Source organism: Amborella trichopoda, chromosome 4 (assembly GCF_054954075.1).
Source record: "Amborella trichopoda isolate Santa Cruz 75 chromosome 4, AtrichopodaSantaCruz75HAP2 v2.0, whole genome shotgun sequence".
Classification (NCBI taxonomy): domain Eukaryota; kingdom Viridiplantae; phylum Streptophyta; class Magnoliopsida; order Amborellales; family Amborellaceae; genus Amborella; species Amborella trichopoda.
Window position 1 is genome coordinate 54,416,233 of NC_142339.1, and position 17,945 is coordinate 54,434,177.

The 17,945-nt window shown below is 35.9% G+C and overlaps 2 protein-coding genes across 4 annotated transcripts; both read left to right on the forward strand.

Moving 5' to 3' along the window:
• The first annotated feature begins 1,226 nt into the window (after positions 1-1,226).
• On the forward strand, positions 1,227-8,538 carry LOC18421993 (putative glucan 1,3-beta-glucosidase A). The gene is made up of 8 exons (XM_088865724.1): positions 1,227-1,452; positions 1,593-1,712; positions 5,423-5,611; positions 5,741-5,899; positions 5,994-6,163; positions 6,274-6,429; positions 7,437-7,789; positions 8,208-8,538. Exons 1-8 carry the CDS (start codon positions 1,270-1,272, stop codon positions 8,387-8,389), a joined length of 1,512 nt encoding a protein of 503 aa, XP_088721850.1. The 5' UTR covers positions 1,227-1,269; the 3' UTR covers positions 8,390-8,538.
• Positions 8,539-11,491: 2,953 nt separating this feature from the next.
• LOC148782595 (glucan 1,3-beta-glucosidase-like) lies at positions 11,492-14,179 on the forward strand. 3 transcript variants are annotated; one of them, XM_088865726.1, is made up of 8 exons: positions 11,492-11,683; positions 11,791-11,910; positions 12,101-12,289; positions 12,442-12,600; positions 12,693-12,862; positions 12,964-13,119; positions 13,459-13,811; positions 13,920-14,179. In XM_088865726.1, exons 4-8 carry the CDS (start codon positions 12,595-12,597, stop codon positions 14,099-14,101), a joined length of 867 nt encoding a protein of 288 aa, XP_088721852.1. In that variant the 5' UTR covers positions 11,492-11,683; positions 11,791-11,910; positions 12,101-12,289; positions 12,442-12,594; the 3' UTR covers positions 14,102-14,179. The 3 variants fall into 3 exon arrangements, with proteins under 3 accessions (XP_088721852.1, XP_088721853.1, XP_088721851.1); XM_088865727.1 differs by having other exon boundaries at positions 13,459-13,807; XM_088865725.1 differs by having other exon boundaries at positions 11,498-11,683; positions 12,445-12,600.
• The last annotated feature ends 3,766 nt before the right edge of the window (positions 14,180-17,945 follow it).

A 17,945-nucleotide genomic window follows, 5' to 3' on the forward strand; every position in this document is an offset into this window, starting at 1 on the left:
CTACGCATGGACCTTTATGGTCAATATCACGGCCGCAATTATACAATTTGGAGTTTTCAACTACTACATTCAAACATATGATCCTTGGTCAAACTTTATTTTATTATGATGAAAAATTTACCATACACCAATGGTCCATGAATCCATGGTATATGTACTCTGCGCACCAATGGCATCCACCGTCCATTCTGAGTACAACATCAGGAATCATGGTCAACCTTAGGAAAATATACATCATTGGTTGGTTGTAGTACTCCCCTTTCTTATTAAGGTCCTTAGTGAATCTCATGATTTTGTGCTCCCACCGGTCTACAAAACCTTAGAGGTTGGACGGCCTAGATTTATCAGAAAAGGGCAATCCACAGGGCTCATATAGATCCATATTTTCTAGGTGTAACTTTCTTTTGAGCTCTTAATGAGTTCAACATGTAAGCAAAATCTCAATCAATCAAACCCATAATTTTCTCACACAAAAAGGGTCTCTAAGAAGTGTTAGGCCACGGGGCCTCTCCTTCAATTTGAACCATAGTTATAAGACAAGACTGGACAAGTGGTTCAACTGATTGAATTATCAATTGGTGTCTTGATCAGCCTAGTTTAAAGTAAAAATTGAATTTGATAAAAAACCGGTAAAAATAAAAATTTGACTAACGATTGGACAAGCTTTTTTTTACCCATACAACCATCTAAGCAATGTAGGCAACTTTTTTTTAATAAATTATATATTTTAAACTGTCATTCATATTTTTGTTAATCATTTTAAAATCCAATAAAATCGATATGATCAGCAGTTTCATCGATTTTTGAATGGCCAGACCTTCACCAGTTTCGTGCCGGTCAGATCCTACTATGTAGTTCGGTTGGCCCATAAGACGTTAATCCTTTGCATTATATGTGCATACATTGGACGACTAAATGAGATTTAACCAGTTTCCAGCCAATCCCATACACTGGTCCAAATATTCAAAGACTTTCAAGTCACCAAGTCTCCTCCAAGGAAGTATTCAAAAGTAACATTATTCAAAGATGTTCTGATGAGAACCCATTAACTGCTAACTTTCTGGTCCACTATATCCTGGTCAGAGATCATATTCCAATATTATATGCCATCATTTGGTTTTAAAACCTGCAAACGTCAACCGCTCTCTGTCGTATTCTTGCCGAAAGTCATGCAGAATTTTTTGGCCGGATCTCTATTAAAAGCTTCTAGATTAGAAATCATGGTATATAAAATGGATCCAAGTCCATGAAGACCACAGCTCAGAAGAAATGGCAATCTCAAACTTTGCAAACAGATGCTTTGGTCTCACCTTGTGCCTTCTTTTGGTTTATGTTGGTGCAAGGGAGACACCAAATTTTAAGTTCAGGGCTGTTAATTTGGGAGGATGGCTGGTCACAGAGGGATGGATCAAGCCATCTCTTTTTGATGGTGTACCCAACAAAGATTTGCTGGTACTCTCTCTCTCTCTCATACTCATATTCAAAACAAATATTTGCTCTCTCTCTCTCTCTGTCTCTCTCTTTCTCCACTCAAATGTTTGTTTACAGGCAGTTAGCTAACAATTAAGTATTGGTTTTCTTACATTAATTAGTTTGGGACACAAGTTCAGTTCAAGTCAGTAAAGCTGGGAACCTATCTTTGTGCTGAAGGTGGTGGAGGTTCAATAATTGTAGCAAACAGAACCAGTGCATCAGGATGGGAATCCTTCAAGGTGAGATTATGCAAAGAATTCAGATACTTAGATAGAACCAGTGTTCAGAAAATTGACTCGGCCGAGTTCATGTCAGGTTTTTTAAAAAAAGAATAACAGAAAAAAAGGTATAAATAATAAGATACCTACTCATACTTGAGTAGCGTCCTGGTAAAAGGATATGGGGCCTTAATTTGAAGTATCAAATCCTGCCCATTGCATATCATTTTGAACCATAGTTACTGGACTGGGAGCATGTTATCAATATATCAGGACCTAATAGTTATTTAGTAGGTACGTGTTTTGTGTCAAATGGATCGTGTTCTCATATTCATTAGGATCGCGCTCCCATCGATAACATGATCGAGATCTTATTTGAAGTTGAGTCACGCCCCTATCTAAGAATGACCGTGCTCTTATTTTGAAAGGATCGGGCTCCATTCAAAGAACGATCGCGTTCTGTGCATTATTGGATTGCGTTCCCATCATATAACTCCACTTATATCAAAAACCTAACTCCATTACCTATGGATTCGTGCTCTCACTAAGCATGATACTTGTATCAAGAAGCTAACTCCATTACCTATGGATTCGTGCTCCCACTAAGCATGATACTTATATCAAGAACCTAACTCCATTACCTATGGATTCATGCTCCCACTAAGCATGACAGCTCATTCCCATATAAACAAGATCCTGTTTTGGTTTACTCTAGAAACCAATCTCGCAATTGCCCATGGGGCTAGATCCATGTACAACTAAATCTAGAAGTCTATAGATTAATTAAATTTCATTATTCTTATATGAAATAAATGCTTTCAATGCTCTATACAATTATATTCTTGAAATAGTTAATGCTAGTATTGTTCAAAATCTCATACATGATACGCAAATGAGTGTCACGTTGGCGTTTGTGTACTTGAAAATATATTGCTTGAGAAATAAATTATTAGCGTAATATATTATTAGAGTAATATATTTCTTGAAAATGGAATATTGTTGTTTGGGTACCATCTGGATGCAACCTGACATGTATTGCTACGGTTTGGCTACGTCCGAAGAAATTTGGTAAACGTCCGAAGAAATTTGGTAAACGCATTACCGTTATTTTGAGTTAAAAAAGCTTCATAAAAATTTGACTTAAAATATAATTATTTTATTTTAAAATTTACTTTTATTTAAAAAATTTCGTTTAGGAAGTTATAAATTGGTAAAATAATTTCATTCAAAATTGCAAAAAATTTATTGTCTTTGGAATAAACTTAATTTCAAATAAAAAGTATAAAAAAGTAGAACCTTATAAGGATGGAATTCCGGGAACGTAGGATCGTGCTCTTAAATTTCTCGAAGCGGGGATCAAATTTATTAGGGAACGAGATCTACAATTTTAAGGAACGTGTTTCGTGAGATAGTGGGATCGGGATCCGTTGTAAATGAAATCGAAAATCATATAAATAAGAGCTAGCTTCTCAAAATTTTAAGACGAGTTCCGATCGAGATCACGGACATGGAGCGCCAAAGCTGGGTTCCGGAGCAGGAGCGTGACCCTAGTTGGGCGCTTCCGGTAACTATCTTTTGAAGCAATGTTCAACCTCGATTTAATGGTGCATATGTTTTTTTAATAACAAAAAAGAATCACTCTTAATTGTTTTAATAAATCTTAATGGTGCTTTTTTTTTAATAAAAAAGGAACCCCTATTAATTAAACCCCATGTTCAAACCTCAGTTTAATGGTGCGTATTTTTTAATAAAAAATCTCACTTAATTGTTTAATTAAATCATAATAGTGCTTATTTTTTAATAAATAAAGAACCCCACTTAAATGAACGCCATGTTCAAACCTCAGTGTGTATTTTTTTTAATAATAAAAAAAAACGCCTCTTAATTGTTTAATTAAACCATAATTGTGCTTATTTTATTTTAAAAAAACCCTCTTAATTGTTTAATTAAACCATTGAACCTTAAGAAAATTTATTTTTTTTAATAAAATATTTCAGTACAATGGCGTGTATTTTTTTAATAAAAAAAGGAATCCCTCTTAAGTATTTTATTAAATCTTAATGGGTGCTTATGTTTTTAATAAATAAAAAGAACCCTCTTCATTGAACCCCTGCTCAAACCTCAATTTAATGGTGCGTATTATTTTATTTAATAAAAAAGAATCCCTCTTAATTGTTTAATTAAATCATAATGGTGCCTATTTTTTAATAAAAATGGAACCCCTCTTAAATGAACCCTGTGTTCAAACCTCAGCTTAATAGTGCGTATCTTTTTTAATAAAAAAAAGGGACCCCTCTTAGTTGTTTAATTAAACCATAATGATGCTTATTTTTTTATTAAAAAAAAAAAACCCTCTTAGTTGTTTAATTAACCATCCTATCAAACCAATTTCCATTTTATAATAAAAAAATGAGACCACGTCTCGCGGGATTCGACCCTATAGACATGCCATGCATAAATATAATAACCAATAATAACTCAATGAGATTCTGTGTGATTATAGTTGCGGATACATGATATATATATGAAAAATTGGTATATAATACTCGACCTCTCCCATAAGGCCACGCCAAGTAACTCGGTCGAGTCCAAAACTCTACTTAGAACTGAGAGTTCATAACATGTTGGGACTCGTCTCAGCTAAGGTCTTGGCAGAGGCAAGTCCGAGTACCTCGTTCAAGTCTAGCCTGAACTAAAAAAATAAAAATAAAAACAAAAAAAACAAAATAAATGTGTTTTATTATATGAAATACTCAAAATTTACAAGTAACTCGAAAGGTCGAAGGAGAACCACAACATTCGCAATTGAGAGGATGATTTTTGAGAGGGTTCGAACCTCGAAGATTAGCCAAGAAACTATTTGAACGCTTTTGAATAAAATTAGACATAATATATCTGTAGGAAAAGTGTTTGTGAGTCGGCCGACTCACAATATTCTTGTGCGGTCTTCCTACAAAATATATCTCAAAGATGTATTTTTGATAAAAAAATTTAGAGTTCAATAATCTCAATCATGACAATGATCTGAATTTTGAAATTTTCTTTTTTCGAAAATATATATGTGTTTTTGTTAATCCATTTCTTCACCGTCCATTTTAACTTTCAGTAAGAATGTTTGACATCTATCTTAGAGATGAACGTTAGATAGAGAAAGTACAACACAGTAATAGGAGAGTCGGCTGACTCACCAAAATAATGATACTCAGGATAAACTCGCCATGCATATAGGACGAGGCTGTCACACTACTTCATAGTATCGAAAGATGCTATTTCAGTACTAGAAATCTTTGTAATGGCATAAAAATTTATTTTCATATCTAATTATAAAAATTAAAGTTTAAAAAATAGTGTAGATCAAGCATATCTATGAACACTTGATAATCTGGAAAATGTATTACAAGATACATTGTTTTCATGATTTTAAATCTATTTTTCTCATGTTCATACATCTTGAGGTCGAGATGATTGATTTGAGGATTTTTTGGTATCAAAACAACCTGTTTTAATGAATTTTGGAGGTGTGCCTTTGATTGTTAAGGGCCTCACCCTTATGTAAACTTTTTCTATAATGAATCATAGTTCATACTCAAACTAAATGCTTCTTCAAAGAAGTTTCGTTGCTCCTTATGCTAGAGATTCATAACTCCTCTCTCTCTCTCTCTCCCTCTCTTGTAATTGTAAATGTGAAAGAGCTTCTAAATACTAAATTGATACTCCAAACCCTGTTGTAGTTGTGGAGGACGACTAATGTGAAGTATCAGTTCAAGGTTTTCAATGGCCAGTTTATTGGACAAGGAGTAGGATTGGATGCTGTAGCAGTTGCTAATACGCCCGGGTCTACTGAAACTTTTGAGATTATCAGGAATACACAGGATAACAAACGAGTTCAGATCAAAGGACCAAATGGAATGTTCTTACAGGTCTCTCTCTACATTGAGTAACTAGATATGTCGCTCCAGTAACTCGCCTCGACCAGGGCCTGAGTACCTTGGTCGAATGGATTCTCTGAAAACTGGAACTCATTATGGGCTTAATTGCTTGTGTTGCAGGCTAAGACACAGGACAGAGTCACTGTCGATTTCCAAGGTGATCCAGGGTGGGGAGACGATAGTCCAGCTGTTTTCGTGCTCTCAATTGTTAACACCCTGCAAGGAGAGTACCAAATAACAAATGGGTATGGTCCCGAAAAGGCCACAAAAGTCATGAATGTAAGTGATTTAACGCTGCAATATGTGCTTAGATTGAGTGTTCACCCCCGTGATTGATCCCATGATTCACCTCACCTTGTTAATGGCTAATCAGGATCACTGGAACAGTTTCATTGTGGAAGATGACTTCAAATTTATGTCTAAGAATGGGATTAACTCTGTGAGAATCCCGGTCGGGTGGTGGATTGCAAGTGACCCTGCACCCCCATCACCTTTTGTTGGGGGCTCTCTTAAAGCTTTGGACAGAGCATTTACTTGGGCAGAGTAAGCATAACTCTCTCTCTCTCTCTCCTACTTCCCTACTCCCCTTATGAACCTTTTGTTGGGGTCTCTCTCTTATTGAAGAATGGACATGGTTTCTGTTTGTTTCGAAGGAAATATGGACTCAAGGTCATAATTGATCTTCATGCGGCTCCAGGTTCACAGAACGGGTTCGAGCATAGTGCTTCTACAGATGGCAGCCAGGAATGGGGAAAGACCCAGGAGAACATAGACCTGACTGTTTCAGTTATAGAGTTCCTTGCATCCAGGTATAAACCACTGTTCACAAAACCGGAGGGGTTGAGCTGGACCTGCCCAGGTTACCTGGAAACGCCTACTGGGTGACTTGGTTTTGGCCGGTTTCGATGGTCAACCTGGGGATTTTAAAAAAAGATTCAAAAAGAAATGTTAAAAACCCAAAAAATAAGAAATTAATTTGTAATGTGCTTTCTTTTTTTATGTTTTCTAACATTTTGGCAAAGATTGGAAAGAGTTTTTGGTCATGAATACTTATTTTTACAGTTTTCCTTCTTTTTTGGATTATTTCTACAATACTCTTGGTCACAAATTGATTTGTCAGAATCTATTTTTTTCACTACTTTTTAAACCTCATTTAGATGTGTTTCTCTTAATTTTACTATAAGCATAATTGTCATATATTTTAGGGAATTGTTTTGTATTTTTCTTATTTTTGCTAACAATTTTTTGGCTTATCGGGACGTGCCTAACAGAAGACAGGTTACCTAGACACAGACCCGGTCTGGGTTACCCAGCCATGCCCAGGGCTGGGTTCCGTTCCTGGGTCGTGTTTTCCTACACTGGTTCAAACACATTGAAATGTCTGCTATATCCTATAAACACTATATTACAAGCCAGAAACCAAAATAATGGAAAGAAACCTCTTAGGAATGTATATTATGACCCATATGTTCAGTATAATCACTGGGTTCATCATCATCCAATCAATGAGTTGGAGGATGATAGATGGAGACTGAGGAAAAAATAGAATGACATAAATACATATTGGTGGAGCCCACTCTCCCTACATCATCATCCAATGTACATATGGGATGGTGATAGCCCTTACGACCCATATTGTTGCTATGATCATATGGTTAACATTATACTTCGCCAAACAGTAACTGCATGAAACCAATTTATCAGCAGCAAAAATATCAATATCGTTTTGAGTGTTCGCTTCTGATAATAAGTATCAAAATATTAAATCCTCTATGGAGAAACAACAATGGCTTACCTCTTTGTTGTGTCAATGCAGATATGCCTCCAGGGAAGGTCTTGCTGCAGTTGAGCTCATAAACGAACCTCTTTCACCAGGAGTTTCTCTGGAAACCATAACCAAATACTATAGAGCTGGATATGATGCAGTAAGGAAGCATTCGCCCACTGCTTATGTTATTATGTCGAACCGTCTAGGACCAGCCAATTCTACAGAGCTGTTTCCACTAGCCAATCGCCTAAGACATACAGTAATTGATGTCCACTACTATAACCTCTTCAGCAGTGAGTTTGACACAATGACAGTGCAGCAAAACATAGACTTTGTATACAATAACAGGTCTCAGCAGCTTAATAGCATAACTAGAGCCAATGGTCCACTCACTTTTGTGGGTATGTATTTCCTCTCCAAGGAAATTGTTATTAGGGAATGTGTACTATACTCCAGTGGACAACTCGAAAAACTTGGTCTGTTGAGGTCATGACCGTTTGGTGAAATGGATGCTGATGGAAAGAGAATGGGATCCACCATTGGTGTGGGTGCTGCAGACCACATCCATCATTCCATTAGGCGGTGATGAACCCAGTGGACTACGATTTTCAAAAGACCATTTTATTTCAGTATTCTTTGATGAAAGACAATGGGATCCAACATTGGGGTCATGCCCTGCTCCCTCTCATCACTGATATGGATGGTTCTCACCCAATGGACTATAGTTAGCTATAGTCATAGGATACAGTACTATGGTCAATATAAATGATGTTTGAATTGATCTCCATGTTCTTTTTCCTCTTGTGATGTACATTACAGGAGAATGGGTAGCTGAATGGCAAGTTCAGGGTGCATCACAGGCTGATTACCAAAGATTTGCAAAGGCCCAATTAGAGGTCTATGGGAGAGCCTCATTTGGATGGGCTTATTGGACACTAAAGAATGTGAACAATCATTGGAGCCTACAGTGGATGATACAGAACAAGTATATCCAATTGTAGTTTTACTTCTACCAATTAGTGCTTGAATTTCAAGCTATATTGTATCTGTCATACTATTACTGTAGCGCATTCAGATTATCATTTGTCACACTTTTTTTTTATTATTCATTGATAAATAAAGGATGCCCCTGTTCAGTGGGGAGGTCTCAGTGAGTCTCAGGCATACTTACAATTTTTCTTTGAGATCATGTACTGACCCCCAATAAATGAAGAAAATAGAAATGAAAGAAAAGACAAGTTCCCAACATTATAAAAGAAAAGAGCAAAAACTAATAAATCCTATACAGCTAAATGGCATACTTCCCCCACAAATCCCATAAGCAACACTTGCATAACCAAATACAAATGATACCATTTCCTCTAGGATTACTTGAGCCCATTTAAACATTTTATCAATCACTAAATGGCATCCTTCTATTCTTACCAGTCTCCCCATTTACTCATTATCCTTTGGCCCTGTGCTTCTTGGATTTTCACCTCTAATCTCTGAGCTCAAATTCACCAGGCTTCTCCAGGGATATCAACTTAAATTTCTATAATCATCTCTTCCCATTAAAAAAAAAAGGAAACCTAACCCACTAGACGAGTGCGTACGGAGAGAGAGAGTGTGTGTTGTATTTGCACCTTCAAAACTTGTCAGATACACAACAGAGAAAAAAGACCTGGTTTTTCCTAAGGGTCCGTTTTGTTCTCCTGATTTGTGACTCCTATAGAAATGTGTATCCTGTAATTGGTATTTATTAGAATTAGCATTTTTTGGAATATAGGTGTGTGCTGTTTGGATAGCATCTAGTAAAAGGTCTAGAGACCAAGAAGATTCAAATTTACTACTTGGATTGTTTGAAAGATGTTTTCCCGGGAAATTTAAAATTTTTTATGGATTACTATTTTTTGACAAAATGAACTAGTCCTAATATTGTGATTATCAAATCCTTTTTTCTAGTGTTTGTCCAAGTGAGGCGACATTTCAAAATTACCGAGTTTGCAATGTCATTTCTAACAACACCCAAAATTTGACATGATATGTTACTCATGAAGACGTATTTTATGGTGAAGCAACAAAGCGTGTGATAAGTCTGAATTTCATTTTATCTGTGCCCTCAAATCTCATTGCTATTAGAATTCACCGAGATGAATGCAAGAGAGAGGAGAGAGAAAGAGACGAATGCAAGAGAAAGAGGGAGAGAGAAAGAGACGAATGCAAGAGAGAGAGCGCAATAATGAACTCAAGTGGACTATACAATAGAGCTTAAAACAATTAATCCAAAAGTGCTCCATTTTCGATCCATATTAAAAACCAGGGCAAGCTTTATATGCTTCTGCAATAGCATAGGAGTTCTATCCTCCCCTTATCCAACGGTCAATGGAGAGCTAAGATTATCCCGATCCCTCTATCCTCCCCTTATCCAACGGTCAATGGAGAGCTAAGATTACCCCGATCTCTACATTATTTTGTTTTTAATTTTTTTCTACAAACTATTTTGATACCAAATTTTGAACGTTCATTCCTCTATTAAACTCGTATTAGCAAAATATATATAAAAAAAAATATTTTCAATAAAATAAAATAACTAAATTTTATGTGAAAAATTTCAAGGGGTATTTTGGTCATTATATTTTATTGAAAAATTATTTTTAATATTTTTTATAGGTGCGTCCCAATGAAAAGATGGCACATAACAAATTTTATATTCATACAATTTGTATAAAAAAATTAAAAATAAAATATTTTGAGACATCAAATCCAAGATCAAACGATGAGTGACTCTCTCGATCAAAATTGAACGACTGGATGGTAAGGAGAGGATAGAACTTCTATGCTGTAAAAAAAGCATAGAAAACTTTCTCTAAAAACCGCAAATAGGAGTACTGGTACCCAAGCTGAAATAAGACTCTCATTCTCATACAAGAGGAAATACATGAGGGGATGTTCATTGAAGAGCCCATCCTACGCGCAAAAACCCATGTTCTTAGACGTTAGTTTCTGGCCAGTCCTTGCTACACGCAAAGAGATGTTCAATTACAGCGCATTGACTTTACTTCCACTTAGATGCTTAAAAAGTAAGTCAAAAGATTATGTCCTCCATAGCCCTTCCTACATAATACATAATGAGATTGTTCAATCAAGAGCTCATAGGCTTTTACCTGACTTCTATTTAGAGGCTTAAGAACTAAAGCCAAAAGATTATGCTCCCTAGGGAACACCTTGTGGGTTCACTCCTTTGGGTAAAGACCTGGCTTAGGACCCCAAATTTTGAGAATGTAACCACCTCTACCTTGCGAACAACCCAAACCCCCTCATTTTTTAACAAAAGAAAAACAACCCAACTCCCCTCCCCCTAACCACCTAAAAATAAATAAAATAAAGAATTCATACACTCTCTATGTACCTAAAGAAAATAGCATCCTAAGATTGAATCGAAAACATCCAATTTTTCGACAGCTAGATCCACTTTTTCGTTTAGCATATTCATATGTGGGTTACTGGATTCGGGAATAAGTGTACAGTGTTCTCCTGCAGGGGTACACTATATGTGCTCAGCTACTTTTGCCTGCCATGCCATGACGCATAGTTCATCAGCTTTAAATGGTGCACTAAATTCCCATTATTCTAAAGATGCAAAATGGAGTCAAAAGTTTTATTTAATGACGCAATGATGCAAGATCGAGTCAAAAGTTTTATTTAATGACGCAATAAAATCTGCACAAATAGGACAAACTCTGATGATACTGATTCAAACAGGGAGTCACTTTCACAATAACCTTCGATAACTACTTATTTGCAATTGAATGCTAAATCAATACCTTTGATTCATCTGATCTTTTATTATAGAGGAGTCCATTGCAAATGCAATCCCCTCTTTAACTTTGAATATGACAACACATGATACATTTCCTATCAGTCTCAAATAAAGTCCACAACACAGTCGAACTGTTTCTATGGTTTCTTAGAAATAGCATTATCTTTTTTGGTAAATCAAGTGCTACCGATCAGATTTAAGCCTGAATTATAAGGGGAAAGTACGTGATAATTTTGCAATTCAATATATCCATTATTTTGGAACATGGCCTATAAATTGTTGGCAAATGCAAGAATATTTCATCCAAACAAAGATGGAATTATCAAAGTTGTCAAGTACATGCTTTGGCCTCACCTTATGCCTTCTCTCAGTTTATACTGTTGCACAGGCACCCAACCCCAGATTCAAGGCTGTGAATTTGGGAGGGTGGTTGGTTATAGAAGGATGGATCAAACCATCTCTTTTCGATGGGATACCCAACAAAGATTTGCTGGTTCGAGTGACCCCTCATGCTCTCTCTCTCTCTCTCTCCTAGAGCAAATGTCTAGTTATATGCATTCTGCTCACTTACAACTAATACTTAATTTTTCTACTTGTTAGTATGGAACCCAAGTTCAGTTCAAGTCAGTAAAGCTGGGAAACTATCTGTCATCTGAAAATGGTGGGGGTTCAATTATTGTCGCAAACAGGACAAGTGCATCAGGATGGGAAACGTTCACGGTGAGTTGCTTAGGAAATGAACATGCATCATGCTTGATTTCCCATTACTTATAGCAAGTATGAACTTTGAAGGGTGTTCCAATCATTTAATAATATTCTTTCTATAAATTTCCACTAAGTCGACATTTTTGAGAAGTATACCTAAAGAAAAGCGCAAGATATTGAGCTAACGATTCAAATACTACTGCAGTTGCAAAGGACTACGGATGTCAAATATCAGTTTCGGGTGTTCAATGGACAGTTTATAGGGCAGGGATCAGGAAAAGATGTGGTATCAATAGCTAATGATCCCGGGACTACTGAAACTTTTGAGATCATCCGGAATCCAGGAGATAACAAACGAGTTCAGATCAAGGCATCAAATGGGATGTTTTTGCAGGTCTTTTACACTAATTTCTCAGGCATATAAATTCAAATCCATATCTCAAAGGAAACTTTTTATCTAGTTATCATCAACTCTTAACCACCTTTTAGCAAACAGAAACGTAAGGCAATTCTAATAATGGGCTTAATTGTTCTTATCCAAAATAGTAGGAGACAGGAAACCGTGTGACTGCTGATTTCCAAGGTGACCTAGGCTGGGGAGATAATAGTCCAGCCGTGTTTGTGACCACGATCATTCGCACACTACAAGGAGAATACCAGTTAACAAATGGTTACGGACCTGATAAGGCTCACCAAATTATGAATGTAAGCACCACATGATGTAAATATACGCAAACTAGCTTATGATTACTTATCGAAGCATGTGAATAACCCTGCTCTGTTTCTTGATTTTTTAGGATCACTGGAACAGTTACATTGTGGAAGACGACTTCAGGTTCATGTCTAATAATGGGATAAACTCTATGAGAATACCTGTGGGTTGGTGGATTGCAAGTGACCCTACACCCCCAGATCCCTATGTTGGTGGCTCGCTAAACGCTTTGGACAACGCTTTCACTTGGGCAGAGTAAGCATAAATCTATCAGCAATCAATCACATAGACAGTCTCCCTCTCTCTCTCTCCACAAGGCATTGAAAATTGTAACATGGTGTGTTTTGTATTTGAAGGAAATATGGTCTCAAGATAATTGTCACTCTCCATGCGGCTCCTGATTCACAGAATGGTAATGAACATAGTGGCACAAAAGATGGCAGCCAGAACTGGGGAAAGACACAAAGGAATATAGACCAGACCGTTTCAATTATAGATTTCCTTACTTCAAGGTACGAAATTACATTCATACGTGTAGGTCCTGCATCCTATAGTCATTGGAGGTGCACTTGACAAAAGAAAGACAAAACAGCACATATTTGAAATGCAGCTCATAATCACTTAAGTCACACTTATCAAACAACATTATTTGTGTGTTGAAGATCACCCTAGCACATTGCCCCAGTGCGTAAGCACCAATCTGTGATAATATGTAGCAGGATCACCTGGCTACTTTAGATGTTTAACTAGAACATTAGGGGTTCTTTAATATTTGCTCTTGACATGATTAACCAAACATTCCATAATATTAACCCTCTCTACTAAGAGCAAGTTCCTTTTTCCTATTTCAGATATGCCAAGAGGAGTAGTCTTCTTGCAGTGGAGCTAATAAATGAACCTCTTGCACCAGGAGTGTTCCTCGATTCTCTAACCAAATATTACAAAGCCGGTTATGATACAGTAAGGAAATACACATCCACAGCTTATGTTATAATGTCAAACCGGCTGGGTCCGGCCAATCCCAAGGAGCTCTTCCCACTTACCAATGGCCTAACAAATGTAGTCATAGATGTGCATTACTACAATCTCTATTCCAGTATGTTTAATTCTATGACAGTGCAGCAAAACATAGACTTCATATACAATGACAGGGCTCAGCAGGTCAGCAGCATAACTACAGCTAATGGTCCACTCACCTTTGTGGGTAAAAATTTTATTTAGAAGACATTGTTACTCTTTACTAAGACCATGGTATAAAAGAAAGAAAAAACTGATTATGTGTGTTCCTTTTCGTGGGGAACTGTATCTATAGGGGAATGGGTTGCTGAATGGGCATTTCAAGGAGCATCAAAGGAAGATTATACAAGATTTGCAAAGGCCCAATTGGATGTTTATGGCCGCGCCTCGTTTGGATGGGCTTATTGGACTTACAAGAATGTGAATGGGCACTGGAGTCTAAAATGGATGATAGAGAATGGGTATATTCAACTGTGATATCCACTAGTTGTGGGCTTTTTAAGTAAGCTGAACCACCATGATGGCTCAGCATAATAAATAAGGGATTTGTTTGAACTGTCTTTTGTTCATCACATGGTCTTGCCTTTTTTTATACCATCACTATCTGTTTTTTTGTTTTTTTGTTTTTTTTTCCTGATAAGTGGAGTTGGACAATTAGAGCAACCTGCATATGCGGTTCAACCTAAAGGACATAAATCAAGAAAAGAACGATGCAAAGAATGTTAATGGGCACAGAAGCCTAAAATGGATGCATATTCAACTGTGATATCCACTAGTTGTGGAGTTTTTAAGCAAGCTGAACCACCACGATGGCTCAATATAATACATAAGAGATTTGTTTGAACTGTCTTTTGTTCATCACATGGTCTTTGCCTTTTTTGATACTATCACTGTCTGTTTTTTTTTTTTTTTCTTTCTTGATAAGTGGAGTTGGACAATTAGATCAACCTGCATATGGGGTTCAACCTAAAGGACAAATCAAGAAAAGAAAGATGCAAAGGATATGAAACACACTTGCGCTCCATAACAACAATACATTCATGAGTTACAACAGTTTAAATAGCATTTCTTCCAGCACAAGATTAGCGTCATTTTATAACGATACAAAGAGGTCACAATCACTCTTCTCCGTCAGACTTTATATATATATATATATATATATATAGATACTATTTTTTTAACCACAAATTGAATTTTATTCTTTTTAGAAATTGACTATTGGGATGAAGAGAGGTGTGCAATTTTTGGGGTCAAACAAATGCTAAAAACATAGTTTTTTAGAGGTGTGATTGCATTATATTACTATACAATCATTATTAAATCATTCCCCCATATATATATATATATATATATATATATATATATATATATATATATATATATATATAAAGTAAAAGAACTTTTTTCAACTAATTGAGACAGTGCGCTTTCTAATAGGTTGTTCTTTCCTTATTATAGATCCAATTTTGCATCAATGATTATTAAGCATAGGGAAGATTCAAGAGATTTTTGTTGCATCATTTTTTATTAATGTTCTTATAACAATGGAAAAACTAGTGATTCTAATTAGTGTTCAAGAAGTTGGCTGAATCCACTTGGACTCAGTCCCTTGTAGAGCTAAGTACTCGGGTCAAACTCGGGGTACAATAAAAAATAAAAAATAAAAAATCATAAAAATATATCAAATAGTGATCAATATGTATATATCTTATATGTAATTTGGATTTTTTGACAATGATTTGTAATTTTTTTTGCAAACTTTATATTTCCTTTTTTATTTTATTTTCTGGAATGTAATCATTTTTTTCTAAATGCATGTTCTTTATACCTTTGCAATTTTTTATATAGTTTTTGGTTTTATGTTACTATAATAATTTTTATTTTACTTTTTGAATTTTCTAAATTTTTTAGGGCTTTTGTGGCTTTGCACATTACTCACCTAAACTCGCCCAAGTAAATCCGCTCAAGCCAAGCCCGAGCCGAGTTAACATTTATAGTAAAATATCATGGGAAAATATCCTACTATCCCTTATTTTTAACTTCTATATCTCCTTAGATCCGAAAATTGAAAATATTACTTGTAAGCAAAATGACTCCATCTTTTCTGTCTTCCAAACCCCTAAACCTTTTTTATCATATATTAGTGACCTCAACAACTTATAAAATGACTCTATCTCTCTAAAACTCCATCTCTCTCTCACATCATCGTCTCTCTCTCTCAAAATTCTATCTCTCTCTAAAACCCAAACTCTATCTCTTACACTCACATCATCGTCTCTCTCTAAACTCTATCTCTCTCCCTAAAACTCAAACTCAATCTCTTTCTCTCTAAAACTCCATCTCTCTCTTAGACCCAAAGTCTATCTCTCTCTCTAAAACTCTATCTCTCTCTTACACATAAGAAGGTGTGCTCGTGCTCGTGTTCGAGCTCAAGCTAAACCTCTTGGCTTGTAAACTCATCCGAGAAATGAAGAGAGAGAGATGGAGTTTGAATAGGGTATCATGTTAGTGTTTGTTTGGGTCAAAAATTAATGGTCAAAGGGGTCCGGAGGGTTGTAAGATAGAAAAGATGGAGACATTTTGCTTACAAATAATATTTTCAACTCTTGGGTTTCATAAGATATGGAAGTTAAAAATAAGAGATAAGAAGATGTTTTCCCAATATCATCAAGTCTTGCATAGATAGCCCACCTTTACAAGCCTAATAGATCAATAGAGTTGAAATAGATAGAAAAGAAAATTTGAGGTACAAAAAAAGCCTAAAGATACCTACCCACGATGACGAAGCTTTAGTTTCAATCAATGTTTTAAATTTCTAGTCTCATAATTGATTCACCAAATAGCGACAGAAATTCTAGATCCTGAATAGGCTGAAACAGGCAAAATGATAAATACTTCAAATGGTTTGAATTTTGGAAAATTAGCAAAATGGTTCTTGGTTGAAACTCAGTTTAGTTTAATGAAATTCCCCCAGTTCCAGATAAATTCAAATGAATTTCAGCAAAAATTAGCTAATGCGGTGTTAACAGGGGACATTCCAACTCATACTAAACCTTGAAAACCCAATTGAACTTCAGATGATCAATTCATGGATGAAATAGGGGCAAAAGACAAAACAAATTCAGAAAATCGAAGGTTGAAATCTTCTCATTTTTTGACACGCAAGATCGATGTCTCAAGAGGATATTTGCCACCTTTGCTACTATAATAAATGAGCATAAGAAGGGTAATCAGGAAAAAAAAAAACATAGAGATCTCTTTTGATATTCCAATGCTCTATGCACCCGAGCTTAGAGATGAGAGCTTCGATATGCTCACTGGAATTTAGGAGAGAGGTGTATTGAGAGAGTTGCAAAATACATGCACTACCAAACATTACAATTTAGGTTCACAAAGTGAGCCCAGTTAGGGGCAAGTGAATCTGAGCTTAAAAACCCATAGTAGATATCAGAGTCGGTAAATGTTAAATATTGTCTCTTACGTAAAAGGGCCCCATTTTATCGAGCTAAACAACAATCATGTAACTATCTCTTATGGAATAGGATCCCATTTTATAGAGCTAACCAACAAGCACAAGTTACATGTTGTTTTATGTTAAACTCATACACCATTGTTTCCTGTTAAAGACTATCTCAAGTGAGCCCGAGCTTGGAAACCCATATTAGACATCAGAGTCTGATGTTTCATGTTAAAGACTTATCTATTATGGAAAATAACCCCAGTTTATAGAGCAAACCAATAGTCATGTAACTATCTCGTATAGATAGGACCCCATTTTATAGAGCTAACCATCAGTCATAAGTTACATGTACGTGACGACTCCTATTCATAATGGTAATAAGTTAGATGCACGCCCTTTAATCTCGACAGCTCCTATTCATAACGGTTAGATAACTATTGAATGTCTGGATGTCCCACAAAATTGTGCTCACAAAGTGAGCCGATCAAGCGCCCATGCTTCACGTGCTCCTCGTACATGCACCATCTCCCTCACCTTTGCACTAAAAATATAAAGCATGAGAAATTTTACGCTTAAATATCACTATCTACTCTCTTTCTATTCAATGTAAGACTAAAAAACCCACTTTTTCTCTCTACAAAAAACAACTTAGAAACAACCACAAAAACCATATTGTTATTTTGAAATACGCATAAGTATTTTTCAAAACCAAAATACTAACAACTCAAACTCCGCTCCTTGCTGAGCGGCATACTCAGGTGCAATTTGGCCACTTAACAAAATTAAAAAGAAAACATAAAAATATAAAAATGTTTACAATGTTCTATGAGTATTTCTTGTCATATTCCTGTCTTTACATTG